Consider the following 27375-nt stretch of genomic DNA (forward strand, 5'->3'; position numbering starts at 1 on the left):
GCGAGGAAGGGAAAGATTTGGGAAGGAAGCGAAGCTGGGAAGGTGCAGGAGTGGAGTGGTCAAGACACTCAGTGTGGGAAGGACCAGGTGTCTACCAGGCCAGGAAGCACAACTTCACTCAGAGCTGTGGGATGGGACAGGGAATTCTTGCAGCTCGAGGAATACCGCAAGTGGCAGAGCCTGGACTGGAACCAGGAAGGCCCGATTTCAGCCCAAGTCCGCCTCCCCAGGCCTCTGCAGGTACCAAGGTTCTCACTGAGGTCCACGTGGGGTAGAGCCCTACGCCCTGCCCCCCAATCCAAGACCAGAAGGTGCCCAGGACAAGGCACGTGGAGCAGCACCCAGGACTGAGGCCTTGTAAGCCCTGCCACCTGCTGCCACGTGACCTGGGCAAATTGCTCCACCTCTCTGGCTACTACTGCCCAGCCTCAAGATAAGGACAAAAAGCCCTCACTGCCCTCCCGCCCTACAGCTCCCCGTCAAAGGTATCCCGTGCACACCATCACTGTTACGGCGACTGCAGTGTGGCCCCTGGGAGCGCAGCGGTGAGGGGCCTGATGTGGGGAAGCCTGGGGGCTCACCGTCAGGGGCCCCTCACACCCGGGGCCTGTGGGACCCGGCAGGAGGCTCACTGGCCAGGCTAGACAGGGGCAGAGCAGGTCTCCTTAGGCCTTCGCCTCCTGCCTTTCCAATAAGCCCACAGGCCCACAGTGAGGAATGCCAGGGAGCACACGGAAGCAGGCGGGATGTTGGGAGGGGGTGTAGAAATCATCGGCAGAGAGGACAGGCTGACAAAGAGATATGACATCGGGGAGGGGTGTCTGTCCCTAGGCCTGACCTATCACTGACTGCCAGGAACGGGAGGAGAGATCAGCTGGGGCTACATGGCCCCATCGTGCCAGAGGAACCACACTGGCTGCCCCCCACCGGGCCCAGGAAAGGGGACTGTGCCAGCAATGACTTATACACATAAATACATACATATACACACACATGCAAAGCAGGCTAGCTCACAGGCAGGCTAGAGAATGGCTGGGTGGCCTAGGGAAAGGCCTTAACTCCTTTGTTTTCCGCACCCCATTTTTCTCCTCTTAGAGAGAAGTGAAAATGATAATAAAAGAGCTAACACTTAAGGATGAGATGGTTGGATGGCATCACCGACTCAATGGACATGAGCTTGAGTAAGCTCTGGGAGTTGGTGACGGACAAAGAAGCCTGGTGTGCTGCAGCCCATGGGGTCGCAAAGAGTCGGACTGAGCAACTGAACTGAACTGAACACTTATTTAGCACTTAAGATGTGCTAGGCACTATTCTAAGTGCTTGATATAAATATTAATTCATCTGGTCATTCTGACAATGTAAGAAGCAGAGTCCTATTGTCCTTCCTATTTTAGAGAAGGAAGCTGAAACACGGAGAAGCTAAGAAACTTGCCCAAGAGAACCCCCTGGAGAAGTGGGGCTGGAACACAGCAGCTTGGCTCCACGCTGCTGCCGTGTGCCCACTTAGGATGCATGAACAATCTCTAATTTAGAGAGCTCAAGGGGAGACTGCCACCTCTTCCAGGAAGGCAGCCGAGCTCTTAGCACCTGCTTTACTTTTACATGTATATTTCTTTTTAATGGGGTGGGGAGGGTATGAATGTCCAAGCTCATGAAGTCCCTGAGGAGGCTGAGGACATCTTCCAGCAAAGCCAGAGGGTCAGAGCTGGTCTCGGGTGCCCCCTACTGAGGCCTCTGTGAATGGGGCAGAGAGGGGCAGGGGCCTGGATTTTTTGACCAAAGCCCCAGTAGAGGACAGGGACCTGGATGGAGACCCAGTTGGGCCCTGCTCTGTACGACCCTGGGCCTGTTGCTTCTGCAGGCACCAGTCTTCTCCTTTGTGAAGTGGGCCAGGAGTGGAGAGAGGGTCTGAGACCCCTTCCAGATCTGCCCCGAGAGTCTCTGAGGCTGTGCTGTCATCCTGGGCTGCCTGGGTGGGAGTGAGCTCCCCACTGCAGAGGCATTCCAGCAAAGACTACTCCCAGTCTGGAAGCCAGGACTGGCAACTTTCATGGGACTCTCGGGCAGCAGGACGCCAGCGGCAACCCACCAAGCATGAAGCTCTGGCTTCCTCCAGAGGCTCCCGGCTCCCTGGAGTGGGAGAAGGAGCCGGCCCCCCTCAGGAATGTGCTTGCCTGTGTCGCCTGGCATGCCGTTCCCATAGCTCTTCCCTGAGGGCGCCCTGGCCCTGGGGGACACCGAGCCAGCTGTGCCTGCTGGCCTTCCTTCCTGCAGATCAGAGCTGCTTTGCTCTCGCTGTCCAGGAGAGGCAAATGCCCAGGCCTTCCCTGGCCTCCTCCGTGGGCACTAGAGCTGGCACTGACCTGGCTGCTGCAGGCCCAGGGGAAGGAGGGCTGGTCCTCCCTGCAGGGAGGAGAGACTCCTGGCAGCCACCCCCTCGCTCAGGCTGTTCCCTCCTCCAGGATGCCCTCCATCCCTCTTTCTTAAACAACTCAGTCTTCAGGGCCCAGATGAAACATCTCCCTTCTGTCAGGCTCTCCTGTGCCCACAGGCCCAATGGAGTTTTTCTTCTAATGGGCTTCTCTGGAGCTCTGTGCAGCCTTTATTACCACTTTATTCACCCTGCTCATAGCAGTTCCACCCGTGTCTTTCTCCCCGATGAGACTTGACTCCTGAGAATGTCATTTCTTCCATACCCCCAGAGCTGGACAAACAGGAGATGCATAGCAGGTGCTCAGGAGACAACCGTGGAGCTGAAGAGAACCAGGGCCTGTCCCCGCATCCCAGAAGGACAGTTCATTGTCACAGATGCCTCCCTTAGAGCACAAGTATTTCTCAAGGCTCCTCCCCTTCCCTCCTGCGTCCCAGGCCCTGGGGATGGCTGGTATTTTCAGCCCTGTGAATCCTACAGAAGCAACTGAGGCCCAGAGAGGGATGTGCGTGCCCAGTATCACACATAGCAAGGCTGGTCTCTGGAGTCCCAGAGCACAAACCCCAACCACATATCATCAAGCCTGGCCACCCATACCTGCTGTCGGGGGAGAAGGCAGAGGGTTGGACTTACCCCAGCATCCAGAGATGAGCACAGAAAGCCAGACCACAAGGCAGCTGGAGGCTACGTGGCACCTCATGGCTCCTGAGGACAAAAGGGGGAGAGGGTGAGAAGCTGCCTGTTGGAGCTGCCCTGCTCTTCCAGCCCCTCCAGCACTGCCCACCCCTGCTGCTCCCAGGAGAACTGGGTCTCAGACAGGAGGAGACGGAATTGAGGCAAACGGGGGTTGGGGGTGGGGAGAGGGCATGGGGAGGAAGAGAGGGTCTGCAGCCTCTGATTTTGTCATCGTCCAACGCTGGGTATAGCACAGCAGCCTGAGAGTGATGGAGATGAGGGCAGGGGCAACAGTCTCCTCTTTGCCCTCGTGGAGGCGGGTTGCATAGCCTGTGGGCAGAGCTCAGAGGCACAGGGACAGGTCTGTGACATACACTAGGCTCCACGGGTGGAGGAAAGGGCTGCTGCCTGCCACTCTAGGATAGCATCCCTCAAGAGCGATGGAACCTGGTAAGTGGGGACAGTTAGGACACAGGCACTGAGCAGGAAGGCAGGGATCTCAGTGTGGCTAGCAGACCCACTGCTCCGACCCCGCCCCCCACTCCCTCAGCTAAAGTGCCCAACAAGCATGTCCTTTCCTGTTTTTATATCTGCATATCATCTCATAACCTTGGATATGAAAGGATGCACCAGGCCACAGTATCCAAAGAGGCACAGAGAAGGGAGGTAACTTGCCCAGGGCCCCCAGCAAGTCTGTGGGAAGTTGGATCTGGATTTTTCTGTCTAGCTAAGCTCTAGAGAGATTTGGGATCCAGCAGCCAGAGGCTCAGCAAGGCAGGCTCCCATCCCTAAGCCTTCAGATGTGGGGATTTGCCCCACCCTTCAAGCCCAGCCCCATGACAGCAGGGCCATGGTCTCTGGTTCCTTATTTCACCTGCAGGCCTCCCTGGAGCCCTGCAGTGACACCAAGAGAGGCCCGCACTCCTCAGCTGGGAATCCCTGCCTCCCACTAAATAGTCTGTTAGTGCTGTCCCACCTCCGTGTCTCACATCAAGCCCACAGCCCAGCCAAGGGTCCACATACCCTCCTTCAGGCAGCGCTTACTATGCCCCTCGCCTGGGAGGCATTACCCTTCCCAGTTTATAAAGGTCTAGAGGCTGAGAGCCTTAAAAATTTGCTCAGAGACCCCCAACTAGTGAGTGGTGAGGTCAGCATCTGGTTCCAAGGTGACGTGCCTCCTGCCTCATCAATACATGATCAGGAAAGCCCTGGGGAGGTGGCGGGAGCTGAAGAAAAGGGCTTTTGTGGAGAGACTTCTACATCTCTGCAAGATCTCAGACTGAGGGCTTCAGAAAGGGCCCAGAGTACAGTCCCTTGGTTCCGGACTTGGAGCCAGCTCCCTCTCCCAGCCTCGTGCGGAGTGCAGGATGGAGCCTGCCCCACACCACACACAGTGGCCCATGGTACCCTGTGTTTCCCTGGAATACTGTACTTAAGATGTTCTAATTATCAGGTGTGAAACAGAAATGTGGGAAAGAAAAGATTCTAAGATGTTTTCACATCATAAAAGACAAATGCCCCCATCATAGCCCTATATTGCCACCCCTTTGTGTTTCCAAAGGTCAAGAGCCTATCCCAGGGGCCAGGCAGGGCACAGAAATGAGGAGACCCAGTGGTGGGGAAGACGGCCATTCGGAGGCCACGTGCTCTGTACAAAAGCAACCACTGCTGATGTGTTTCAGCCAAGAGGGAATGTGGGTCCAGTGTGCCCGGAGCTTCCGAGTGTTCTCAATGAAAAGCTGGAAATTTGGCTTTTAATATGAATTCAATTTTTACTTGTTGGCAAATAATTCCATTTTCATGAGCCAAACATGACCCATCTGATGGCCAGAGCAGGCAGCTTGGGCCTGGTATGCATCCTGCAAGGCCTTTCTCCCGAGCCAAGCAGATCCGTTCGCACTACAGACGCGCGTCAGTGATGTGGCTGCTGTTTCTCTTCAGGATGATGGAGATACCCTCTACACAAAAGAAACTCACTTTTCTCATGTCATGATAATTCACACATAACTCTCCAGGTCGACACTGCCATATCCACCTCCTCCATTTTCAGAGCTGGGTAACAGCTCATGGTACGGATGTTTTGTCATGGAGACAAACAGCCCTATTGTTGGGCATCTGGGTGTTTCCAGGTTCCTGCCACACAGGCAATGTTGCAGTGCACATCTCGCCACACATAACTGGGTTGGGACTTTGCTCTTAATCTTAGTTCTCCAATAGTAGCATTAATGGGCCAATTAAATACAACACAGAGCACATATGTAAACTTCTCTCAGACATTGTCATATTACCTTCTGAAAGGCTGTGGCAATTCCCACTCCCTCCAACAGTGTATGAGAGGGCCTCTGCGCCCACCTGGAAGTCATCCCTCTTTTAAATGGCTGCCAATCGGATGCATGAAAAACGGTATGGCCTTGTTGCTTTAATTTGCATTTCCCTAACTGCCAGCAAGGTTGAACACGATGCCTTTTTCTAAATGTTCAAACCACTTTCCATCTGTTATCTTGTGTTAGCCTATCATATCCTGAGAAGAAGCTAGCCAGCACTGCTAGCATTATCCCTGATTTACAAGTGGAGAAACCGAGGCACAGAGCAATTAAGTGACAATCTGACATCTCACAGTGAGTGAGTGTCTTTTAAAAAAAATCTCCAGCTCTCTGCCTTTGGAAACCAGCTGTTATGAGAATTAAACAACATCTGCTAAGAAGATCATCCACAAATAGCTGGGAGTGCACACGTTCTGCTGGGTGTTGCAGGAAGTTCACAGTGGAAGGAAGGAAGGAAGAAAATGAATGAACACTTACTGGGATTTTCATAGGTACGACTTTATTCAGTCCTCCCAAATCTCTCTAAAATGTAGATATTATAGTCCCCATTTTATAGATGAGGAAATTAAGACTCAGAGAGCTCACCTAGGATTGGACCTGAGTCCCACACCATTTCCATCACACCTTGCTGGGATTCCCAGGTGGCGCTAATGGTAAAGAATCCGCCTGCCAATGCAGGAGAAATAAGAGACATGGGTTTGATCCCTGAATTGGGAAGATCCCCTGGAGGAGGGCATGGCAACCCACTCTAGTATTCTTGCCTAGAGAATCCCCATGGACAGAGGAGCCTGGCAGGCTACAGTCCATGGGGTCAGAGTCAGATATGACTAAAGAGAGTTAGTGTGCACACACACACACACATGCACACACACTCACACACACGTGCTGCTGCCCACCCCCACCCCGCCCACCCTGTTTACTAATCTATAAAAGAGGAAGCCGTGGCCCCTCCCTCAAGGAGGACAATACACAACACAACCAGATGCAGGATGAATGTGACACAAAGAAGTGAGTGCGTGTGCACAACACACAGGCGTGTATAATGCAACTCCCTTTCCACGTGCTGGCTTAGGCTCTGACGCTGCTGGGCAAGCACCCTGTCCCCATCCTCTCTCCTTAAACATCTGTCTCCCCTTCAGAGGCACTCACACTGCCTCAGTGGCCCCCTCTGTCAGTCAACGGCAGCCAGGTAACGTTCTCATTCGGCAGGATTGGCAGAGACCACCTTGGGAGCATCCCAAGCCGGGACAATCTGCGCTCCATCCTGACTCTCCATCCTCCCTTGGGGCAAGGCAGCATGGACACTAGGTCGGGGAGTACAGGCTCCAAAGGGTAAAGCAGAGTGGCCAGGACAAAGTGGGTCCGTCCCACCGCTGGGTTTTCCCAGCAATCCCAGATCTTACTCTTCCTTTTGTTCCTTCGGCCACGAGGAGGAAAGCAGGGTCCAGAGAGAACAGAGGGTGGTGGCTATGAGAAGAAGCACCTGGGCCCCCACCTCCAGGTCAGGTGTCGCAATGATGCTGCCTTGGCCTGCCAGCATTCCCTCAGTGCTGGGGCTGCAGCGAGCGGCATGGGTCCCCTGGGAGAGCCTGACCTCGCTCCACCCTGTGCAACAGCTGTTCCCCCAGCCTCCTGGCCCTCTGCCCTCCCCCCAGCAGAGCTCCATGGCCTCCTCCACCCTGGGAGGCTGTGCCTCTCTGAGCTCCCAGCAGCCCCCACCTGTCCCTGCTGGACCAGGGAACCCAGACACACACCCTTCTGTGCTGGGCTTCTTGTCTGACCTGGGATAGGTGCCAGAGACCTGCCCCAGAGGTACAAGCAGTGTTAGAGCTGTCTGCCCCAAAATCCACTCTGGCAGGAAGCTTTCCAGAAATCTCTGAAACATACCCACTGCCAAGAAGATCCAAAGCCCTCAGGCTGCCAATTCCAGCAACTTTTTTCATGCCAAGCCCAGTACCAGGCACCGTGGGAGGATAAGGAGCCATGAGAATGGCTGCAGATGTGGGTGAGGTACCAGATAAGCAATCGCGCCTGTCGCTGTCCGAGGCCAGGTGAACAGAGAACTCTCGAGCCTTCCCGAAGAGCTGAGATGTGAGCTGCACAGAGTTTAAGAGGCAGAATGTCAACGTCTACTGAGAGCCTATTACATGCCAGCCACTGTGTGTTCTGCACTCTGGGGCTCAGGCAGGTAAAGCTTGAGGTCACAGAGCTAGTAAGTGGCCAAGCCCAAGGTCTCCTAGCCTCAGCCCCAACACTTGCTGAGCTCAGACATGTGTCCCAGGGCAGGCCCAGGGTGAGGGCCTGGTGGGAAGGCTCTGGGCAGGATCCTGCATCTACTCAGAGGCCAGGAAGTCAAGCCTGGGTCAGAATCCAACATGGTCCACAGCCACAGTATATAGGAGCCAGCAGCAAGGCCACGTTAATGTGCCAAGAAGAAGAGGCACAGTTAGGGCTGGCGAGCAGGATCCTGTTTCCGCTGTCCCTCCATGCTGTTGGCATCTGACAGACATTGCTCTGGAACCAGTACCAACAAGAGAATGCATGCACCACCAGGGTGACCAAGTCCCCTCCTCTGCACCCTCATGTCTCCTCCAGCACCAGCCCTGAGAGGTTAACACCTTTGTCCCTGGAAGGAGTGGACAAAAAACTGTCCTCGATTCAAGGCAGCACCCCCTCCCCACCCTGGCCTTCACCTTGTCCTGACTTCAGCCCATAAAGACCTGCTACTCATGGAGGCCTGGGCTGAGGGCCAGCAGGGGAGGCTCTGGCAGATGGTACAGTTATAACATCGAGGGAACTGACCCACAGAGGAATGACCCCCAAAATCAAATCAGAGCCTCATGTACACCTGAGAGAGCCTGTGAGCTGCAGGGTAAAGCTTCCAAGCCAAGTGCGGGGCAATGTCCACCCCAACATTACCTGCTGTGGGCCAGGCGTGGGCACGGTGCTAGACCCTGCCATACAAACTAAAGACCTGGCCAAGAGGGAGCTGGCATCCCCCCCGGGAGACCAGCACAAACAGCATCGGTGAGCAAGTTCTACAGTGTGCTGGGGATGATACGTGCTAAGGAAAGAGAAAAGGAGCAGGGCAAGAGGTCTGAGTACCTCTGAAGATAATCTATGAACCCATGCTTGAAGAAACAGGAGAGTGAGCCATGCTACCTGGGGAAAATGCCTTCTGGGCAGAGACAACAGCCTGTGCAAAGGCCCTGAGGCAAGACGAGCTAGCATCCCTGAGGAATGGTGAGGAGGCCAGTGCAGCTAGTGGAGTGCACTGTGGGGAGAATCGTAAGAGATGAGGGCAGAGGGCAATGGGCCCACCATGGGCACCTTATAAACCAGGGACATGAGTAAACTGGGAGCCGTGGTCTTCAGACAGCCAAGACAGATGAGAATGACTCAGGGGTTAAAGGAGTACACTGGCTGCGGAGACGAGGACTCACTATGAAGGGTAAGGGCAGATACAGGCAGACAGGTGTGGAGGCTGCCACAGTGACGCAGGCCGGAGGGGACGGGGGCTCTGGCAGGGACTCAAGCAGCAAGTCTGAGATCTGGCAGATGGGGACATTTTCAAAGTAGAACTCAGAGTTTCCTGCTGGAATGGATAGAGCTGCACGAGAAAGAACTGAGCCAAGGGTTCTGGCCCAGGACAGGGAAAAGCTGCTGCCGGGACCGACCAAGGAGCAAGATTTGAAGCTCAGGCTGGGACGGAGCGAGTCTGGAATGGCCGGTGACCACCAACCAGTGATGCTAGACAGGGAGGAGGACACCCTCAACTAGAGCTCAGGCCTGAGGTGGGGCCACAGATGTAAATGTGCGTGTCACCAGCACTTGAAGCCACCAGAGGGACAAGATCTCTGTGCCCCACACCTTTGAGCTGAGGCAGCTCGGCTGAAAACAAAGGAATACTTGAAACCTGTGTGAGGAGCCTAAAGACGTGTCTGCCCTCGTGGCCCAGCAAGTCTAGAACTTTAGCTGAGGAAACCATCATGGCTGAGCACAGACACTCAGCCACAGGATGTCCATGGCTGTGTTATTTACGACAGTGGCACAGCCCAGACACCCTTGGGGACTGGTTCAGTGGTGGATGTCCACAGAAAGCATGCAGAGGATTGTGTATGGCTTCGAACATGCATGCACGTGTGTCTGTGTGGGATGCACATACAGGACAGTCATGTGAAGCAGTGGTTTTATCTGACTGGTAAGGTTATGACTGATTTTATATTCTTCCACATACGATTTTCATTTTCCTCATTTTCTATAATACATACTCAATGTTTTGACAATCAGAGACCTAACTGGTGTCCACCCTACCAAAGCGTTGCCAGCAGCCCATGAACAGACAGACAACTCTGATTAGGAAGCTTCTTCCTCCGCTCTGCTGAGTCCTGCCCCAACCCCCACACCCCCAGGCCCGCAGTCCTCTGAATGCCAGAGGAGACCCTTAGAGCTGGGTGGGTCCTTGATGGTCTTCAGGTTAACCACACCCCTCGGCAGCTGCTCAGACCCTTCTAGGGGCAGGAGTTCCCTCCCTCCAGGGCAGAAGGTCCCAGCTCAGAAGACAAGCCTCTCGGCCTTCAGGCCCATGCTGCAGAGAGGAGGTCTAAGGAGGCCCATCATCAAGAGGACTCCACCTGCTCCACCAATGGAGACCCAAGAACAGAAGAGTGGTTTAAAGCCGAGGCTTTGGAGACCAGGCCCAGGTCTGAAGCTTGGGCCTGTTCTGAGGGCTCTTCTTTCCCAGGGTAGGGGGCTGGGGCAGAGGAACACTAACAATTTCATAGCAGGGGGAACACTAGCAATTTACAAGTAAAATGAGCACCCTAATGTATTTCACTCCCTCTCACACACATGCAAACTCTGAACTGCTACAGGGGATGTCCCTTCACCCAGTGGGGCCCCTGGCCCAACCCTGGAGGGTCCCTCCTTCCCATCCCCCCTTTCCCCAGGTGGGAGAGTGTCAGATTCCTCCCAACCTTCAGGGGTTTCACCAAAAGCCTCTGAACCAAACCTGAGAAGCCAGGCAGCCTGGCTTCTTGGACAGACTGGAAAGCCTGCCTCTGCTTGGTGCGGAGCAAAGCCCTCTCCCCTCTTCCCAGAAACCAGCCCACTCTCGGCTCAGCTCCTGGGTGGGACCCTCCTGTCCCCATCTCCCACCGCTCCCCGCAGCAGCTCAGTCAGGACGCAGGGGCAGAGGGTGCACTCAGTGTATGGAGAGGCAGCACTTTCCGTCCCAGCAGCAAGGAGCCAAGAAGGAACCGAGCAGAGGGGGAGGGAAAGGGCAGGAGGGGACATCTGAGCAGCATTTCAGCTTCTCGGGAATGAGAGATTTTCACAGCAGGGTGCCACGATGTCGTTTGAACTGTTATGAATTCCCATAAAATCAGACGCACTCAACTTGAATAGAAATACAGAAATACACTGCAGAAATCAAAGACAATTTGGGGATTATTCACCACCACTACACACAGAGATGTTCGTGCATGCGAGGAGGCACCTGCAGACACACCATTAGGGCCACTGATGGAAAAGCCACGGTCGGCCACCGACCGCCATGCTTCAGAGTCCACACCATCCAGGCCAGGCCGCTGGCTGGGGAGGCTGCTGGGATGGGAGGGCACTTACAGGGACCCTACCCAGAAGGAGGGGAAAGACCACCTGGTGGCCATTCTGTTCTTGTGCCCTCCCCAAAGTTCCCACTGGATGAACCAGGGTCTGAGATAGGGGGAGGCAGGTGAGTCAGGCAGGACTGGGAGGGGCATAGCCTGAGACCCCCATGGGGGCATCTCAGGTGGTCCAGCATCCTCCATGGGAGGCCTGGTATCCTGAGTCCCCTCAACCTATACGTCAAAAAAAATCATCCAGCAGGAACTATATTTTATTCTGTCCTTTCTGGAAGTCACACACAGACATGGTACACAAGTGCACAGGAGGTGTTGAGCAGGAAGGGAGTCTCCCTTCCACCCAAGCCCACACCTTTCCAGAGGCAACCAGCAATTCCTGAAGTATTGTAGGTACACGTGAGGACATAGCACATAGGTCTCTCCTCTTAAAAACAAGCTAAGAGCTATTCATGCTCTCCTACTCCTAGCTGTCTCACATGACAACGTATCCTGAAGGTTGTTCTATCTCAGTACACACAGAGCTGCCTTGCTATTTTTAGCAGCTGCAGAGTGTTCTATATGAAGAGACCATAATTAACCCCTGCTGATGGACATGCTGGGCATAACAAATACCCTTTTCTAACAACTTTAGAGATGACTCTACACGACTCTGATGGGCATCACCAGATGGTCAATAACGAAATCAGATTATGTTCTTTGGAGCCAAAGATGGAGAAACTCTATACAGTCAGCAAAAACAAGACCTAGAGCTGACTGTGACTCAGACCATGAGCTCCTTATTGAAAAATTCAGGCTTAAATTGAAGGAAGTAGGGGAAACCACTAGGTCATTCAGGTATGACCTAAATCAAATCACTTATGATTATAGAGTGGAGGTGATGAAGAGATTCAAGGGATTAGATCCTATAGACAGAGTGCCTGAAGAACTATGGATGGAGGTTCATAACACTATACAGGAGGCAGTGACCAAAACCATCCCAAAGAAAAAGAAATGCAAGAAGGCAAGGAGGTTGTCTGAGGAGGCTTTACAATAGCTGAGGAAAGAAGAGAAGCAGAAGGCAAGAGAGAAGGGGAAAGATACATCCAAATGAATGCAGAGTTCCAAAGAATAGCAAGGAGAGATAAGAAGGCCTTCTTAAATGAACAATGCAAAGAAATAGAGGAAAACAATAGAACAGGAAAGACTATAGAGATCTCTTCAAGAAAATTGGAGATATCAAGGGAACATTTCATGCAACGATGGCCATGATAAAGGGAATAAATAAATGGTAAGGACCTAACAGAAGCAGAAGAGATTAAGAAGAGGTGGCAAGAACACACAGAACTATACCAAAAATGTCTTAATGACCCAGATAACCACAACGGTGTAGTCACTCACCTACAGCCAGACATCCCGGAGTCTGAAGTCAAGTGGGCCATAGGAAGCATTACTATGAACAAAGTTACTGGAGGTGATGGAATTCCAACTGAGCTATTTCCTAAAAGATGATGCTGTGAAAGTGCTGCACTCAATATGTCAACAAATTCAGAAAACTTGTCAATGGCCTCAGGACTGGAAAAGGTCAGTTTTCATCCCAATCCCAAAGAAAAGGGCAATGCCAAAGAATATTCAAACTACCATACAATTGTGCTCATCACATTCTAGCAAGGTTATGCTCAAAATCCTTCCAGCTCGGCTTCAGCATTACGTGAATTAGGAACTTTCAGATATACAAGTTGTGTTTAGAAAAAGCAGAGGGACTAGAGATCAAATTGCCAACATTTGTTGGATCATGGAGAAAACAAGGAAGTTCCAGAAAAACATCTACTTCTGCTTCATTAACTATGCTAAAGCCTTTGACTGTGTGGATCACAGCAAACTGGAAAATTCTTAAAGAGACAGGAGTATCAGACCACCTCACCTGTCTCCTAAGAAACTTGTACATGTTCAAGAAGCAACAGTTAGGACTAGGCATGGGACAACTGACTGGTTCAAAATTAGGAGTACAAAGGCTGGTTCAAAGGAGTACAAGGCTGTATACTGTCACTCTGCTTATTTAACTTATATTCAGAGTACATCATGTGAAATGCTGGGCTGAATGAATCACAAGCTGGAATCAAGACTGCCGGGAGAAATATCCACAACCTCAGATATGCAGATGATACTGCTCTAATGGCAGAAAGTGAAAAGGAACTAAAGAACCTCTTGATGAGGGTGAAAGAGGAGAGTGAAAAAGCTGGCTTGAAACTCAACATTCAAAAAACAAAACACCAAGATCCAGTCCCATCACTTTGTGGCAAACAGAAGGGAAAAAAGTGGAAACAGTGCCAGATTTTATTTTCTTAGGCTCCAAAATCACTGCAGACGATGACTGCACCCATGAAATTAAAAGACACTTGCTCCTTGGAAGAAAAGCTATGACAAACCTGGACAGCACATTGAAAAGAAGAGACATCACTTTGCCAACAAAAGTCCATATAGCCAAAGCTATGGTTTCCCCAGGAGTCATGTATGGATGTGAGAGTTGGACTACAAAGAAGACTGAGTGCTGAAGAACTGATGCTTTTGAATTGTGGTGCTGGAAAAGACTCTTGAGAGTCCCTTGGACTGCAAGGAGATCCAACCAATCAATCCTAAAGGAAATCAATCCTGAACATTCACTGAAAGGACTGATGCTGAAGCTGAAGCTCCTATACTTCGGCCACCTGATGCAAAGAGCTGACTCTCTGGAAAAGACCTCGATGCTGGGAAAGACTGAAGGTAAAAGGAGAAGCAGCAGCAGAGGAAGAGATAGTTAGACAGCATCACTGACTCAATGGACATGCATCTGAGCAAACTCCAGGAGACAGTGGAGGACAGAGGAGCCTGGAGTGTTGCAATCCATACTATCACAAAGAGTTGGACACAACTTAGAGACTGAACAACAACAGTGATGTACATTTAGTTTGTTTTAAACCTTTGCATTAATGAATGAAACCATAATGAATATCCTTATTTCCATGTCTATATAAATATGGGAAGTAGGAGATTTTCATATTTTTATAGGTGTTGACAAACTGCTCTCCAAAGAGGGTGCATTATGTCACACTCCCTTCAACAATTAAGAAAGGGCCAGTTTCCCCTTTCTGTCACCAGCACCAGGGACTCATTCTTTTTTTTTTTGTTTCAGAAAAGGCAGCTGAGGGTCCTGATCCTCAGATCCCCAGTCCCACTAGGGCTGGGAAGAAGAACAGAGTTGATCAAAGTCAGCTTTCTCCTATCTCCCAACTCACCAGCAGAGAACAGGCAACAGACATTGGCCCAGCTCTGGCATGTTGTTAAAATCTGTACCCTCTACCCCAAGGGGCACTGCCTGTCACCACACCCTGTGCTCTCCCTCTGTGCCTGGGTCATGCTATTTTCTCCAATCAAAGCACCACCTAGCCGCACCTTGCATAACCAGCCTCTCTTCAATGCACAGCTCTAATGCCACATCTTCCATGAAGGCTTCCCAGACCTCTGCTGGCAGTGAGATCCTCAGCTCCCCTCATCCTTCTTACATTTTTGGAGACAGCTATCCCAGCCACCAGGGTTAGTTAGACTTTCACACATCCTCCTTCTGCAAGAAGACCCTCAGTTCCTTGAAAGCGGAGTCTAGCACATACAGCCATCTGCCAACTTAACATCTCCTCTTGGTGTGCCTCTAACATTTAACTTATCCAACAGTGAGCCAATTTCTTCTCCAAAGGTTCCCCCTCCTCATCTTTCCCATCTCAGTAAATCTACTTCCGTTGATACATTCTTTTAATTTTTTGATTAATTCAGTAACTGATATTTTTCATGCATCCAGTAAGCGGCACTTTCCTCCTTACACCCTTCATCACCATCTTTCAGGCACACTAGCTACTTATCAGTCTCAAATCTGCCAGGTTCATTCCTGTCCCCAGTCATCACTGTGGATGACCAAATTACTGGTCCCAACCCTTCACTCTGCATAGGATTGAGCATCTACACCCATGCTGGGGTCTCACAGTAGGCAGAAGATGCTGTTCCACCCTCGATGCTGGGCTTGACCATGTGACTCGCTTTGACAAATGGATGCTTTGGCTAACCTCCCTATGAGCAGAAGCACAGCTTTTGTGCAGAGAGGCTTGCCTCTTGAGCACCTGCCTTTCAATCTGAGAAGAACATGCCCCAGGAAAAGTGAGCAGACTGAACCCACAAGAGGGTCCAGATACAGGCTCAGTCACATCAGGCCTAGGTTTGCTGACCCTCCCCAGTTGGCCCATTGACACACGAGTAAAAGTAAATGATTGTTGTAATGGTTTGTTATGCAGCTTTACTGAGGCGACAAATGACTGATAGCACACTATGAAATGTATATACCCATAGAAGAAAACACAGAGGGAAATCCTCTCGCCATTGGATTTGACTATAACATCAAAAGCACAGGCAATAAAAAGATGGATAAATTGGACTTCATCAAAATGAAAAACGTGTGTGCATCAAACGATGCTATCTACAGAGTAAAATGGCAAACCTGCAAAAGATATTTGCAAATCACATATCTGATAAGGGATTAATACCTAAAGTATAGAAATAATTCCAAAACAGCTTTTGAGTCACGCTATATTCCACACTGTGTTTTTTATGAGAATCCCCTCTAGTATGAATGGTACAGCTTTCTGGGAGGCCTTTGGCACAATAAAACTCTAACCTGAAAACACTCACACACCTTTTGACTTTGCAGTTCCACAGGTAGGAATTCTGCTAAGGAAATTGTCAGAATCATGGCACAAAGGTTTGTTTTGAGGATGTTTGTGGCAGCACTGTTTATACTCATAAAAACAGGCAACTCAATGATCAATGACAGAGGTTTTACATGAGTAAGTTAGGGCGGTTTCATATAGCCAACTATGAGGCAGCCATGGAAAACCATGTTTTCAGAGAATGTTTATTGACAAGGAAAAATGTTCATGGCAAACTGTTAAACAGAAAACGCAATCTACAAGACTAACACGCAAAGCGTGTTACTGTGTTGGAAAAAAATGATAGATGTATGAACCTGTAGAGAAAATATACTGCAGAAACACAGTAAACACAATAAAAGCAGCACCTTTATTTTATTTTTGTGTAGTGAGATAACAGGTGATTTTTCTGTCCTTAATGTTTTTCTGTATTTTCTTAGCTATCTGCATTGAAGTACTAATAGTATTTAAACAAGGCAGCAAATACTCCATTTAAAAACAAGCTAGTAATCAAGACAGCATGGTTCTGGCATTCAAAGAGACTTATAGATCAGAATAGAATTGACGCTCCAGAAATAAAACTATATGTCTATGGTCAACTGATTTTCAACAAAGGGGTCAAGTCCATTTAACTGTCTTTTCAACAAACGGTACTGGGGCAACTAGACAGCAAGGTGCAAAAGAATAAAGTTGGGCCCTGGCTCACTCCATCTACAAAAATCAACTCAAAATGGATCAAAAACCTAAATGAAAGAGCTAAAACTCATCAAAGAAAAACAGGTGTAAATCTTCATGACCTTAAATTAGGCAATGGTTTCTTAAACATGACACCAAAAGCATAAACAACATAAGAACAGTAGATAAGTTGGCTTCATAAAAATTAAAAATATGTATACTTCAAAGGACACTATCAAGAGAGTGAAAAGACAACCCAGAATGGAAGAAAATATGTGCAAATCATACATCTAACAAGGGACTTATCTAGAATATATAAAGAACTCTTACAACCTAATAGTGAAAAGATGAATAACTCAATTAAAAGATCGCTGAAGGATCTGAACAGACATTTCTCCAAGGAAGATGTACAAACGGCCAATAAGCACATGACAAGATGCTCAGCGTCACCGGTCATCGGGGAAATGCAAATCAAAACCACAGTGAGCTACCCCTCACACTCACTAGTACAGCTGTAATCAAAAAGACAGGTAACAGCAGTGTTGGAGAGGATATGGAAAAATTGAACCCTCCTACATTGCTGATAGGAATGTAAAATGGTGCAGCCACTTTAAAATAGTCTGACTATTCCTCAAACTATTACAGAGCTATCATAAGACCCAGTAATATCACTTCTAGGTATACAGCTAAGAGAAATTAAGACCTATGTCCACATAGAAACTTGAACATTCAAGCATTATTATTCTTAACAGTCAAAAGGTGAAATAACCCAAATGTCCATTAATGGACAAATGAATAAACAAAAGATGTTATATCCATGCAATGGGATATTATTCAGGCATAAAAATGAACAAAGTACTGATACAACATAGATGAACCTTCAAATCATCATGTTAAGTCAAAGAAGTCAGTCACAAAAGACCACATGTTACATGAATCTACCTATATGAAATGTCTGGCCAGAAAAGATAAATCTATACAGACAGGACATAGATTAGTGGTTGCTTAGGGTTGAAATGATGGAAGGATGCAGGGGTGATAGCTAAAAGGTATGGAGTTTCTTTTGAAAAGGATGAAAATGTTCCAAAATACACTGTAGCAAAAGTTGTACTTTTCTGTGACTGTACTAATAACCACTGAATTGTAGACTCTAAGTGGGTAAATAGTATCATATGTGAACACCATCTCAATAAAGCTGTTTAAAATATAAAAACTAAATTTAGAAAGAAAGCAAACTAGTGTAGAAACTGAAGTGTGTCAAAAATTAAGCCAGTTAACTTGGCAAGTTCGACCACTGTGCAGACCCTTCTGCTTGCCTCCCTGGGCCCTGCCTCCCACCTCCAATCAGGGAGGTGGCTTGGCCTCACCTAGCCCCGTCTTGCTACCCGTGAAGTCCACGTCCCGTGGTAAGCCAACCTGGGCCAGGCAACCCATGTTGCAAACACAGACACTGAGAGCCATAAAGGCTGCCTTCAGCTTCAGCCCTTCAGCCTGAGAGCCAGGGATGAAAATGGAGACCCCAGGTTCTGAGCATAGCCTTTGGAAAATCCGGGCCTGCCTCTGTGAAGGGCGAAGCGGACTTGGTTTTCCCAGCTCTGCTGTTTTCTGCCTCACAGATGCTGACCACTGCCCTGCCCCCAGACAAGTCAAGACCATTTGCTTGGGGGCCAGGGGGCAGTCAAGGGAACTGTGGGTGGGACTGTGTTCAGTACAGGGGGGTGAGCTCTCTCACCAGACAGAGGGAGGGGTCCACATCTGTTCCAAGTCTCCACCTCCTTCTCCCTTTCCACTCTTGCCTCTTATACCCCAAAGCCTACCCCAAAGAGTCTGGGATGCTGGGCAGCCATCACCCAGCAATTTCCATGCTGCATCCTGAGGCGTGACCCCCAACTCTAGGCAGCTGCCAGGAGGATATCTCTGTGGTTTTAACTCTGCAAAGGCTTTCTGCGAACATGACTGCGAATCTAGACAGGCAGATGTTAGGCCATTTCACCAAGGAGGAAGCTGAGTGCTGAGAGGATCAACTGTATGCTGAAAACTGGCCAAAGGGTCAGATGGCCAAGTCCAGGCCTCTTCCTTGGCACTGGACCCCAGAGAGCTGCAGGGAGTGAAGGCGAGAGAGAGAGCATGAAGGTGCCCACTTCCTGCTGAGGTTTCACCTACGGAAGCACAAGAGTTCAGGCCAGGGTAGGAGCTGTCCTGAGAGATGGGTAGGAAAGGCTCCAAGCCAGCCTCACTCCTAGGAAAGGCCCCTGCCAGGCTCTTCATCTCCATGTCCGGGGCTTAACGACTGGGAGCCCGTTCACACTCTTTCTCTCTCTCTCCCTCTCCCAGTGTGATGTTAGCCTCACCGGTTCCCTCAGCTGCCTTCCACCCTACCCGCTCCAGGACGCCTTCCATGACAGTCTCCCATCTCTCACGGACACCGGTTCAGCATTGAGCCTCTCCTCCTCATTCTTAGGTGCACACAGGAGTTTTCAATCACAGGGCAGACATAAATCACAGGGTGACCCCCGGCAAGGCTTCGGGTCTCTCTGGGCTTCAGTGTCCTTGCCTGCAAAATGCCACTTAGGACTTCACAGCTCGTGCCCTTGTCTGGGCCTCTCCACGCCCAGAGGTCCTCCCTCCCACCTGGCCATACGGGGACTCAGCTGCCAGGAAGAGGCTGAGATGTCACCTCCCCTGAGGAGTCTCCCTTGACCCCCACCCCACCAAGCCTCCCAGGCAGAAGGGGCCCCCATCCTCTATCTGGGATTCCTGTTGTGTGACTCACGCTGTTTTAAAGCAATTGACAAGGGCCAATTCTTGTTTCTGTGCTAACCATGCTGAGCGCTCCTTCCCAGCCAATCCGAGCCTGTGCATAGTAGGAGCACTGCTAACATTCCAGGAGGAAGTGGATGTAGATGCAGTCCCTTTAGCTTGAGCAGCCTGAGGCTGCGATGCAGGGAAGGCCGAGGCCTGAGCGCCACCAGCCAGCAGGAAAGTGACTCTCAGTCAAGTCCACATGGTGGAAATGGGGCCCCCAAACCGGGCTGGGATCCCCACCTTAAGGAACGGGAGGAAGGAGGGTAAGACCTGGGCTCTCTAATAGAAAGCTGATAGTTTTCCTGTAAGTTAAGTGATTAATCTTTTCCAGATTGTTTGTGACAGCTACTTCCCCCCCAGATAATTGTGTGAGATGCCATTCAGTTGCCTTTATGCTCATTAATATCACAACTCCTGAAGGGAGAAAGGGGAGCCCAGTGCAGGCTTCGTGCGGAAGGAGTTTTGGACTCTCAACCAAGAGCTCAGCGAGGAACTCAGGTATGGCAAAGCTGTCTCACTACGGGGTAGGGAGAAAGGGACCATTCCAAACAGGGACCTTCAGGAGACTGGAAGGAGACACCTGTACTCAAATCCCTGCTCAGCCTCAGTTTCCCCTCTGTATAAACCGAGAGAATAGCACCACCACATTGGCAGACATCATGAAGATTAAATGCATGCCCTCGAGTGTGCTTCACCCAGGGTGAGCATCCACTGGATTCAAATGTCCTCTTGCCTTGCTCCATCCTCAGTCCCTGTCTCTTCTGCCTAATTCACAGAACACTGACGACAGCAGTAATAATGCCCATTACATGTGTAGGGCATGCCACTGTCAAGCTCATCACAGCCCTGTCTCACCCCACCAGGACCGCAGCTCATGAGGGAGCAGGCACCAGGTGGTCTCAGGCAGGACAGAGAGCACCATCCGTCCTGGCTGCCCAGCTGAGCGCTGCCTTCTAGGTCACCTGGCTCTCCCACTACCTTGCAGGAGTCAATGCCACCCATCTTTCCAGAGGGTGAGACTGTATCTCAGGAATGATAAGAGGCATGGTCTCAAAACCCCGGAAGTGCTTGAACCTTGGTTCAACTGACAACTAGGAATTTGTTTAAGTGAGCCCCAAATCTGTCACCCCCTGCCACAGTTTTCCCCACCTCCCCCATCCCACTCCCCAGCAAACAGATCCTGCCAGAGAGGCCGAATCACCCTGCCAGAGCTGCTAGCTGGCTGCCCTCTGTGATCCCTGGCTAACCTCTGCTCAGATGTGCCCATCACCAAGACCCAGCCAAGGAGGGCCTTCCTACTCCACCTTCTTCCTCCGGGGGTAAAGGACTTGTCCCGAACCTGGGGCAGGGAGTGATGTCAAACCCAGCCCCGCTGCAGTGCGTGGTTAGCCATTCGGTTGTCACTGAGTCCCAGCTCTATAGGGGCACAGAATCCACAGCAAATTCGTTTTTCTCATTTTACAGATAGCTTAGCCATCACCTCCTCTGGGAAGTCTTCTCTGATTCCACCAGCTAGGCTTCAGCATGAAGCTGTGCCCCTCACTGTTACAGCATACCACATACTGCGTGTGTGTGTACACACACCTGTCTCCTCCACTGGTCTCTGGAGTCCCCTAGAATCAGGGCCCTGCCTTATCCACTTTGGTTGCTCTGGAGCCTAACATGGGGTTGTCATAGCATAGGAAGAGTTCAATATTAGGTATTGAAGATATGCAAGAATAGAGGGAGGGAGGAAGCAAAGGAGAGAAAGTAGAGGACCAGAGCACAGCTGCTTGTCCCAAAGAGAGACTACAATTTGGCAGAAAGATGGAGAAAAGAGAGCAAGAGGCTACAGTGGGTGTGTTCCATGCCAAACACTCCCGGAAATTCTGAAGGCAGTCTCCTCTGCTCCCCACAACCCACAGAGCTGCTCAGGAAAAGAAGTTAAGAACAGGGGGCCCGGGGCTGTGGTGGGGAGGGGCAGATGAGCATCCGCTCCTCTCCTCTCTGGGCCTCCACTTTCCCATCTACGATATGGGGATCCAATTTCCCAAAGGCAGGACAAAAACATGGAGAACTGACAGCAGATCCTTTGAGCAGGAAAACCACCTATGTCAGTGCAGGAGGCCATCAAGCAGGTTCAAGGTGCTGGGAGCTGCTGGGGCTCCCCCTCACCCCAACCACTTTCCTTCCTCACACAAAGAGCACTGAATACCTGGGGCAGAAAACTAGAACCAGAAGAAACCCAGAGATCCCCCGCAGACAGTCCACTTTGCAGATAAGGAAACTGGCCCAGGAGGGAGGTAGGAATGGTATTAACACATGTTGAGTGTGCCTACCGTGTGCTAGACTTTCTATAAAATGTCATAGATCCTTACCACTACCTATGAAGGGGCCTTACTGACCCATTCTACTGATGAAGAATCTGGGGCTGAGGAAGAATCCACCACTTGACTGACGTCTCACAGCAGAAAGTGATGACAGCCGTATTTGAACCCAGGGGGCTCTAGCAGTGGGAACAGAGCTCTTTCCATGGTACCACACAGCAAGGGCTGGCCAGAACCAGGAGCACCAGAGCCGGTGAATTCAAGGTGGGAGGATTTGTTCCCCAATCCAGTACTCTCTTCTACATGATTCAAGGCTGCCCCACACTGTCCTATCCTCCAGACCTGGTGTGTAAGATTCACAGAATCACTGAACATCAGGACTGGAAAGAACTACAGGCGGTGCTTCATCCAACTGCTGTCCTTTACAGCATCCTCCTTTCTAGACTTTGAACTTGAACTTGTATGCCTCCAGGAACAGAAAGCTCACTACCCACACAGCACACATTCCATCTTTGGACAGCTTGGTTAATTAGGATGTCCTTCCTCTTAATGAATAAAATACTTCTTTTAAAGACCCAAAGGTTTTATGTGGTTTCTGGTTCACTCTGTCCATACTTGCTTCCATCTAGCTCTTCACACACCCTCTTTCTCACCATCCCTGACTCCAACCTCTTACTTATCTCCTGATCCTCCCCAATTCCTCGTCCCCAGTACCCACTTTCTAACCTTTACTAAGGACATCTTTTTTAAAACACTCAATTTAAGAAAAAATATTTCACATCTGTATGAGCAATACACAAATCATAATTCTTAAAAATAACAAATTGCAGGCCAGAGTAATCATAAGTAAATTGATATTGATAAATAAGCTTTTCTCTAGAGCAGTAGGTGGTTTATTTTAATCTAATGAGTTTTGTATTTTCCCAGCTTTCAGATTCCATGATGAAGGGCTGTCTGCAATAGAATTACGACGCTCTCCGAAATATTGTAATTTAATGCCTCATTTTGTCAAGACTTTCTTGAAAATGAGATTTGTTCCTAGTGAAGAATTTTACTCAGCTCTTTCCCATATGCCCCCACTCTCCTCTCTGGGCATACAGGTTCTCCTCAGGCTGGGCCTGGGGTGGGCGATGGAAAGAGGGAGAGAAGCCAGGTTAAACACAGGGGTCAGAAAAGGAGTGGGGAGGACCATTCCTGGCAGACACAGTCTTGTGGCTGAATAGCTCCCATTGCCCACTCTGTGCCTCAGTACAGGGGAGGGGCCACCCTGCCCAGACCTCATCCTTCCTTATGAGATGCTCAAAGGGCTCCTTTCTGGGGTTTGATAGAATAGGATACAGACCTGAGACCCCTACAGAGAGGAGAGAAAACTGATCCCACAGGCAGGAGAGAAGCAGAAACTAAAGCTAGGGGGAAACTAACAAGGCTATTTGTAGAGAAGCCCTTGGGGTCATTTAGTTGAATGCCCTCCAGGGACAGGGAGCTCACCACCATATCAACCAGGCTGGTGCACTGTTAAATACACAATTGCCAGGTCACTGGAGGGAACTTTTGATAGAGTTGGTTCCAAGAAACACTGAAAGGAATAGAACAAGAGGTCAAGAGTGCAGCAGACCAGCTGGACTCACATCCTGACTGCCCATGTGGGTATGTGAGCTTGCCTGAGCTGCTTAACTCCTATGGGCTCAGTTGCTTACATCTCTGAAATGGAGATGATAATAGCACATACTTCATAGGGCTGCTACAAAGATCAAATGAAGTAACACATGTAAAATACTCAGAATACAAGCTCACATAGAATAAGCTCTCAATAAGTGGTATTAGTAGTGTTACTATCCCTGGTGACGCAGACCGTAAAGAATCTACCTGCAATTCAGACCTGGGTTTGATCCCTTCATTGGGAATATTCCTTGAAGTAGGGAATGGCAACCCACTCCAGTATTCCTGCCTGGAGAAATCCATGGACAGAGGAGCCCGGCAGGCTACAGTCTATGGGGTTGCAAATAGTCGGACACGACTGAACAACTAACACTTTCACTATCACCATCATCACATGTGTACACAGACTACTTGAGAGGACCCTAAGAAACCAGAAACTGACCACCTCTGGGGATAAAAACTGGGTGGCTGCAGGAGAGAGGAGAAAGAGAGAGATTTCACTGCATTCCATTTGGGGCCTTTTGAATTTTCACCATGCTGGAACATCCCATGGATAAAGAAGCCTGGCAGGCTACAGTACATGGGGTCACAAAAGAGTCAGACCTAACTTAGTGACTCAACAACATGCCTATATTACCTGCCTGAAAATAAAGTTGTAGAAACAAAAGTTAATTTGGTACTTCAAAAAAGAAAGACAAATTTTCTCTTTCAATGGATCCCAGGCTGCCTCCCAGGAACTTTCACTCTCTGGGCTTATAGCCTTCAGAATCACACAGTCAACTTCTGCCCTTTGAAGCACACCATTCATTTGCACAACAGACCTATCCTGAACACCAGCCCCAAGCTACTAGAGGCAAAGCACTCAAGAGAGGCCAAGCCAGACCCCATCCCTGTTGCCTGGAAGGTGAGAGGGACACTCAGCTGCACCATCAGCGTCCTAGGTCTTGCAGGTGAAACCCTTGTGGTGACACATCTTCTCTCCTACTTGGCCCACTTTCTCTTGAGGAGCTGTCCTTTGTACCTGAACTATTTAAGATCTCTACTTTTGACTTTAAAATTAGGCAAGATAACTACTTAATGATACACGTGATGAAGGGTTTTGGGGTGAAGTGAGCCAGTTACACAACTAACTTTGAATACAGCCCTAAAGAAATGGTTTGGGGGGAGGAGCCAAGATGGCGGAGGAGTAGGACGGGGAGACCACTTTCTCTCCTACAAATTCATCAAAAGAATAACTGAACGCAGAGCAAACTTCGCAAAACAACTTCTGATCTCTAGCTGAGGTCATCAGGTGCCCAGAAAAGCAGCCCATTGTCTTCGAAAGGAGGTAGGACAAAATATAAAAGATAAAAAGTGAGACAAAAGAGCTAAGGACAGAGATCCGTCCCGGGAAAGGAGTCTTAGGCGGCATTGCTTGGGGTAGGGTCCGGGCCTGAGTGCCCTGAGGACAATCGGAGGGAGCTTCTGTGAGTTGCCAACTTGAACTGTGGGAGACCAAAAGAGAGAAAATTAACCGGCCCGAACACACTGCCGGCCGTTCGCAGAACAAAGAGACCGAGAAGGTCCAGAGAAGAGCTCGCAGGCTGCGGACCAGCCCAGCCCCGCCGGAGGCAGAAGGCAGGGGGGAGGGGAAGGTCGCGGTGAGACACCGGGCGCAGGCACCCGACCGGCGCGGGCGGGGACTAGGGCTGGGGACGCGGAGGGCAGAAGGCGCACGCACCCGACTGGCGCCAGAGGAAACTGAGACTGGGTCCGTGGAAGGGAGTGGGCGCGCCACACCTGGGGAGAATGCGCCCACCAAGCCCCTCGCTGCCTGGACCGCTCTGACGGGGAAGGCACAGAGAGCAGGCGCAGCTTTTCGTTCCGCGCTTTTGTGGAACACCCGAGGGCTGGAACCTCGCGCAGCGCGGGGCGCGCTCCATATAGAGCAGCCGGGAGCCTGAGCAGCGCAGACGGAGAAAGCAGCGTCAGCCCCTCCCGGCAGCGCCAGCCCGTCCCCGCGGCGCCAGCCCCTCCCTGCCCCGCAGAGCGACGGAACTAGCTACCTGAATAAGAGTCCACCTCCGCCCTCCTGTGTCAGGGCGGAAATGAGGCTCTGAAGAGACCGGCAAACAGAAGCCAAATAAACAAAGGGAACCGCTTCAGAAGGGACTGGTGCAACAGATTAAAATCCCTCTAGAAAACACCGACTACACCGGAAGGGGCCTGTAGATATCGAGAAGTGTAAGCTGGAACGAGGAGCTATCTGAAACTGAGCCGAACCCACACTGACTGCAACAGCTCCAGAGAAACTCCTAGATATAATTTTACTTTTTTTTTTCTTTTTTTATTTTTTCTTTTTTATTTTTTCTCTTCTATTTCCCTTTAAAATCCCCTATTACTCCCCCATTACTCCTTAACTTTCATTTCCATAGATTTTTATGATTTTTTTAATTAGGGGGAAAAAAATTTTTTTTCTTTCCTTTTTTTTTCTTTTTTTTTCTTTTTCTTTTTTTTTTTCTTTTTTCTTCTTTTTTTTCTTTCCTTTTTCTCTTCTATTTTCTATTTTTCTTTTTCTCTTATTTCTTTTAAAGTCCTCTAGTACTCCTCTACTCCTCCTTAATTTTCATTTTCAATACACTATAACCTTACAAAAAAAAAAAAAAAGAAGAGAAGCCCTATTTTTAAACCGAAGATTATTCTCTCCCAATTTTGACTCTCTGTTTTCTACCTCAGAACACCTCTGTTTCCTCCTTTCCCCTTCTCTTCCCAATCCAATTCTGTGAATCTTTGTAGGTGACTGGGCTACAGAGAACACTCTGGGAACAGACAGCTGCGTAGATCCGTCTCTCTCCTCTTGAGTCCCCCTTTTTCTCCTCCTGCTTATCTCTATCTCCTTCCTCCCTCTCCTCTTCTTCATGTAACTCTGTGAACCTCTCTGGGTGTCCCTAATGGGAGAGAATCTTTTCGCCATTAACCTAGAAGTTTTATTATCAGTGCTGTATAGTTGGAGAAGTCCTGAGACTACAGGAAGAATAAAACTGAAATCCAGAGGCAGGAGACTTAAGCCCAAAACCTGAGAACACCAGAAAACTCCTGACTACATGGAACTTAAAGTAATAAGTGACCGTCCAAAAGCCTCCATACCTACACTTAAACCAACCACCACCCAAGAGCCAATAAGTTTTAGAGCAAGACATACCACGCAAATTCTCCAGCAACGCAGGAACATAGCCCTGAACGTCAACATACAGGCTGCCCAAGGTGACACCTAACACATAGACCCATCTCAAAACTCATTACTGGGCACTCCATTGCTCTCCAAAGAGAAGAAATCAAGTTCCACACACCAGAACACTGACGCACGCTTCCCTAACCAGGAAATCTTGACAAGCCAATCGTCTAACCCCACCCACTGGGTTAATCCTCCACAATAAAAAGGAACCACAGACCTCCAGAATACAGAAAAGTCCACTCCAAGCACAGCAATTTAAAACAAGATGAAAAGGCAAAGAAATACCGAACAGGTAAAGGAACATGAAAAATGCCCACCAAGTCAAGCAAAAGAGGAGGAGATAGGAAATCTACCTGAAAAAGAATTTAGAATAATGATAATAAAAATGATCCAAAATCTTGAAAACAAAATGGAGTTACAGATAAATAGCCTGGACACAAAGATTGAGAAGATGTAAGAAATGTTTAATAAGGACCTAGAAGAAATAAAAAAGAGTCCATTAAAAATGAATAATGCAATGAGAGTCAAAACACTTTGAGGGAACCAAGAGTAGAATAACGGAGGCAGAAGAAGGAATAAGTGAGGTAGAGATTAAATGGTGGAAATAAATGAAGCAGAGAAGGAAAAAAGAAAAAAGGATCAAAAGAAAATGAGGATAACGCTCAGGACCTCTGGGACAATGTGAAACGGCCCCACATTCGAATCAATGGAGTTCCAGAAGAAGAAGACAAAAAGAAAGGCCATGAGAAAATACTCGAGGAGGATAATAGCTGAAAACTTCCCTAAAATGGGGAAGGAAATAGCCATCCCAAGTCAAGAAACCCAGAGAGTCCCAAATAGGATAAACCCAAGGCGAAACACCCCAAGACACATATTAATCAAATTAACAAAGATCAAACACAAAGAACAAATATTAAAAGCAGCAAGGAAGAAACAACAAATAACACACAAAGGGA

At 49.5% G+C, this 27375-nt stretch overlaps 1 protein-coding gene across 9 annotated transcripts in view; it reads right to left on the reverse strand.

Moving 5' to 3' along the window:
* CDH23 (cadherin related 23) overlaps positions 1-27375 on the reverse strand; it is a 433939-nt gene that overhangs the window by 382137 nt on the left and 24427 nt on the right. For all 9 annotated transcript variants that reach the window (XR_006270872.1, XM_043476661.1, XM_043476663.1 and 6 more), the window contains exon 2: positions 3065-3136. Coding sequence is in view for 8 of the 9 variants with exons in the window: in XM_043476661.1 (XP_043332596.1) it covers positions 3065-3131 (67 nt within the window). In the remaining variant the exon portion in view is untranslated. The remainder of the gene's footprint in view (positions 1-3064; positions 3137-27375) is intronic.

The sequence above is a fragment of the Cervus canadensis genome, chromosome 8 (assembly GCF_019320065.1).
Source record: "Cervus canadensis isolate Bull #8, Minnesota chromosome 8, ASM1932006v1, whole genome shotgun sequence".
Classification (NCBI taxonomy): domain Eukaryota; kingdom Metazoa; phylum Chordata; class Mammalia; order Artiodactyla; family Cervidae; genus Cervus; species Cervus canadensis.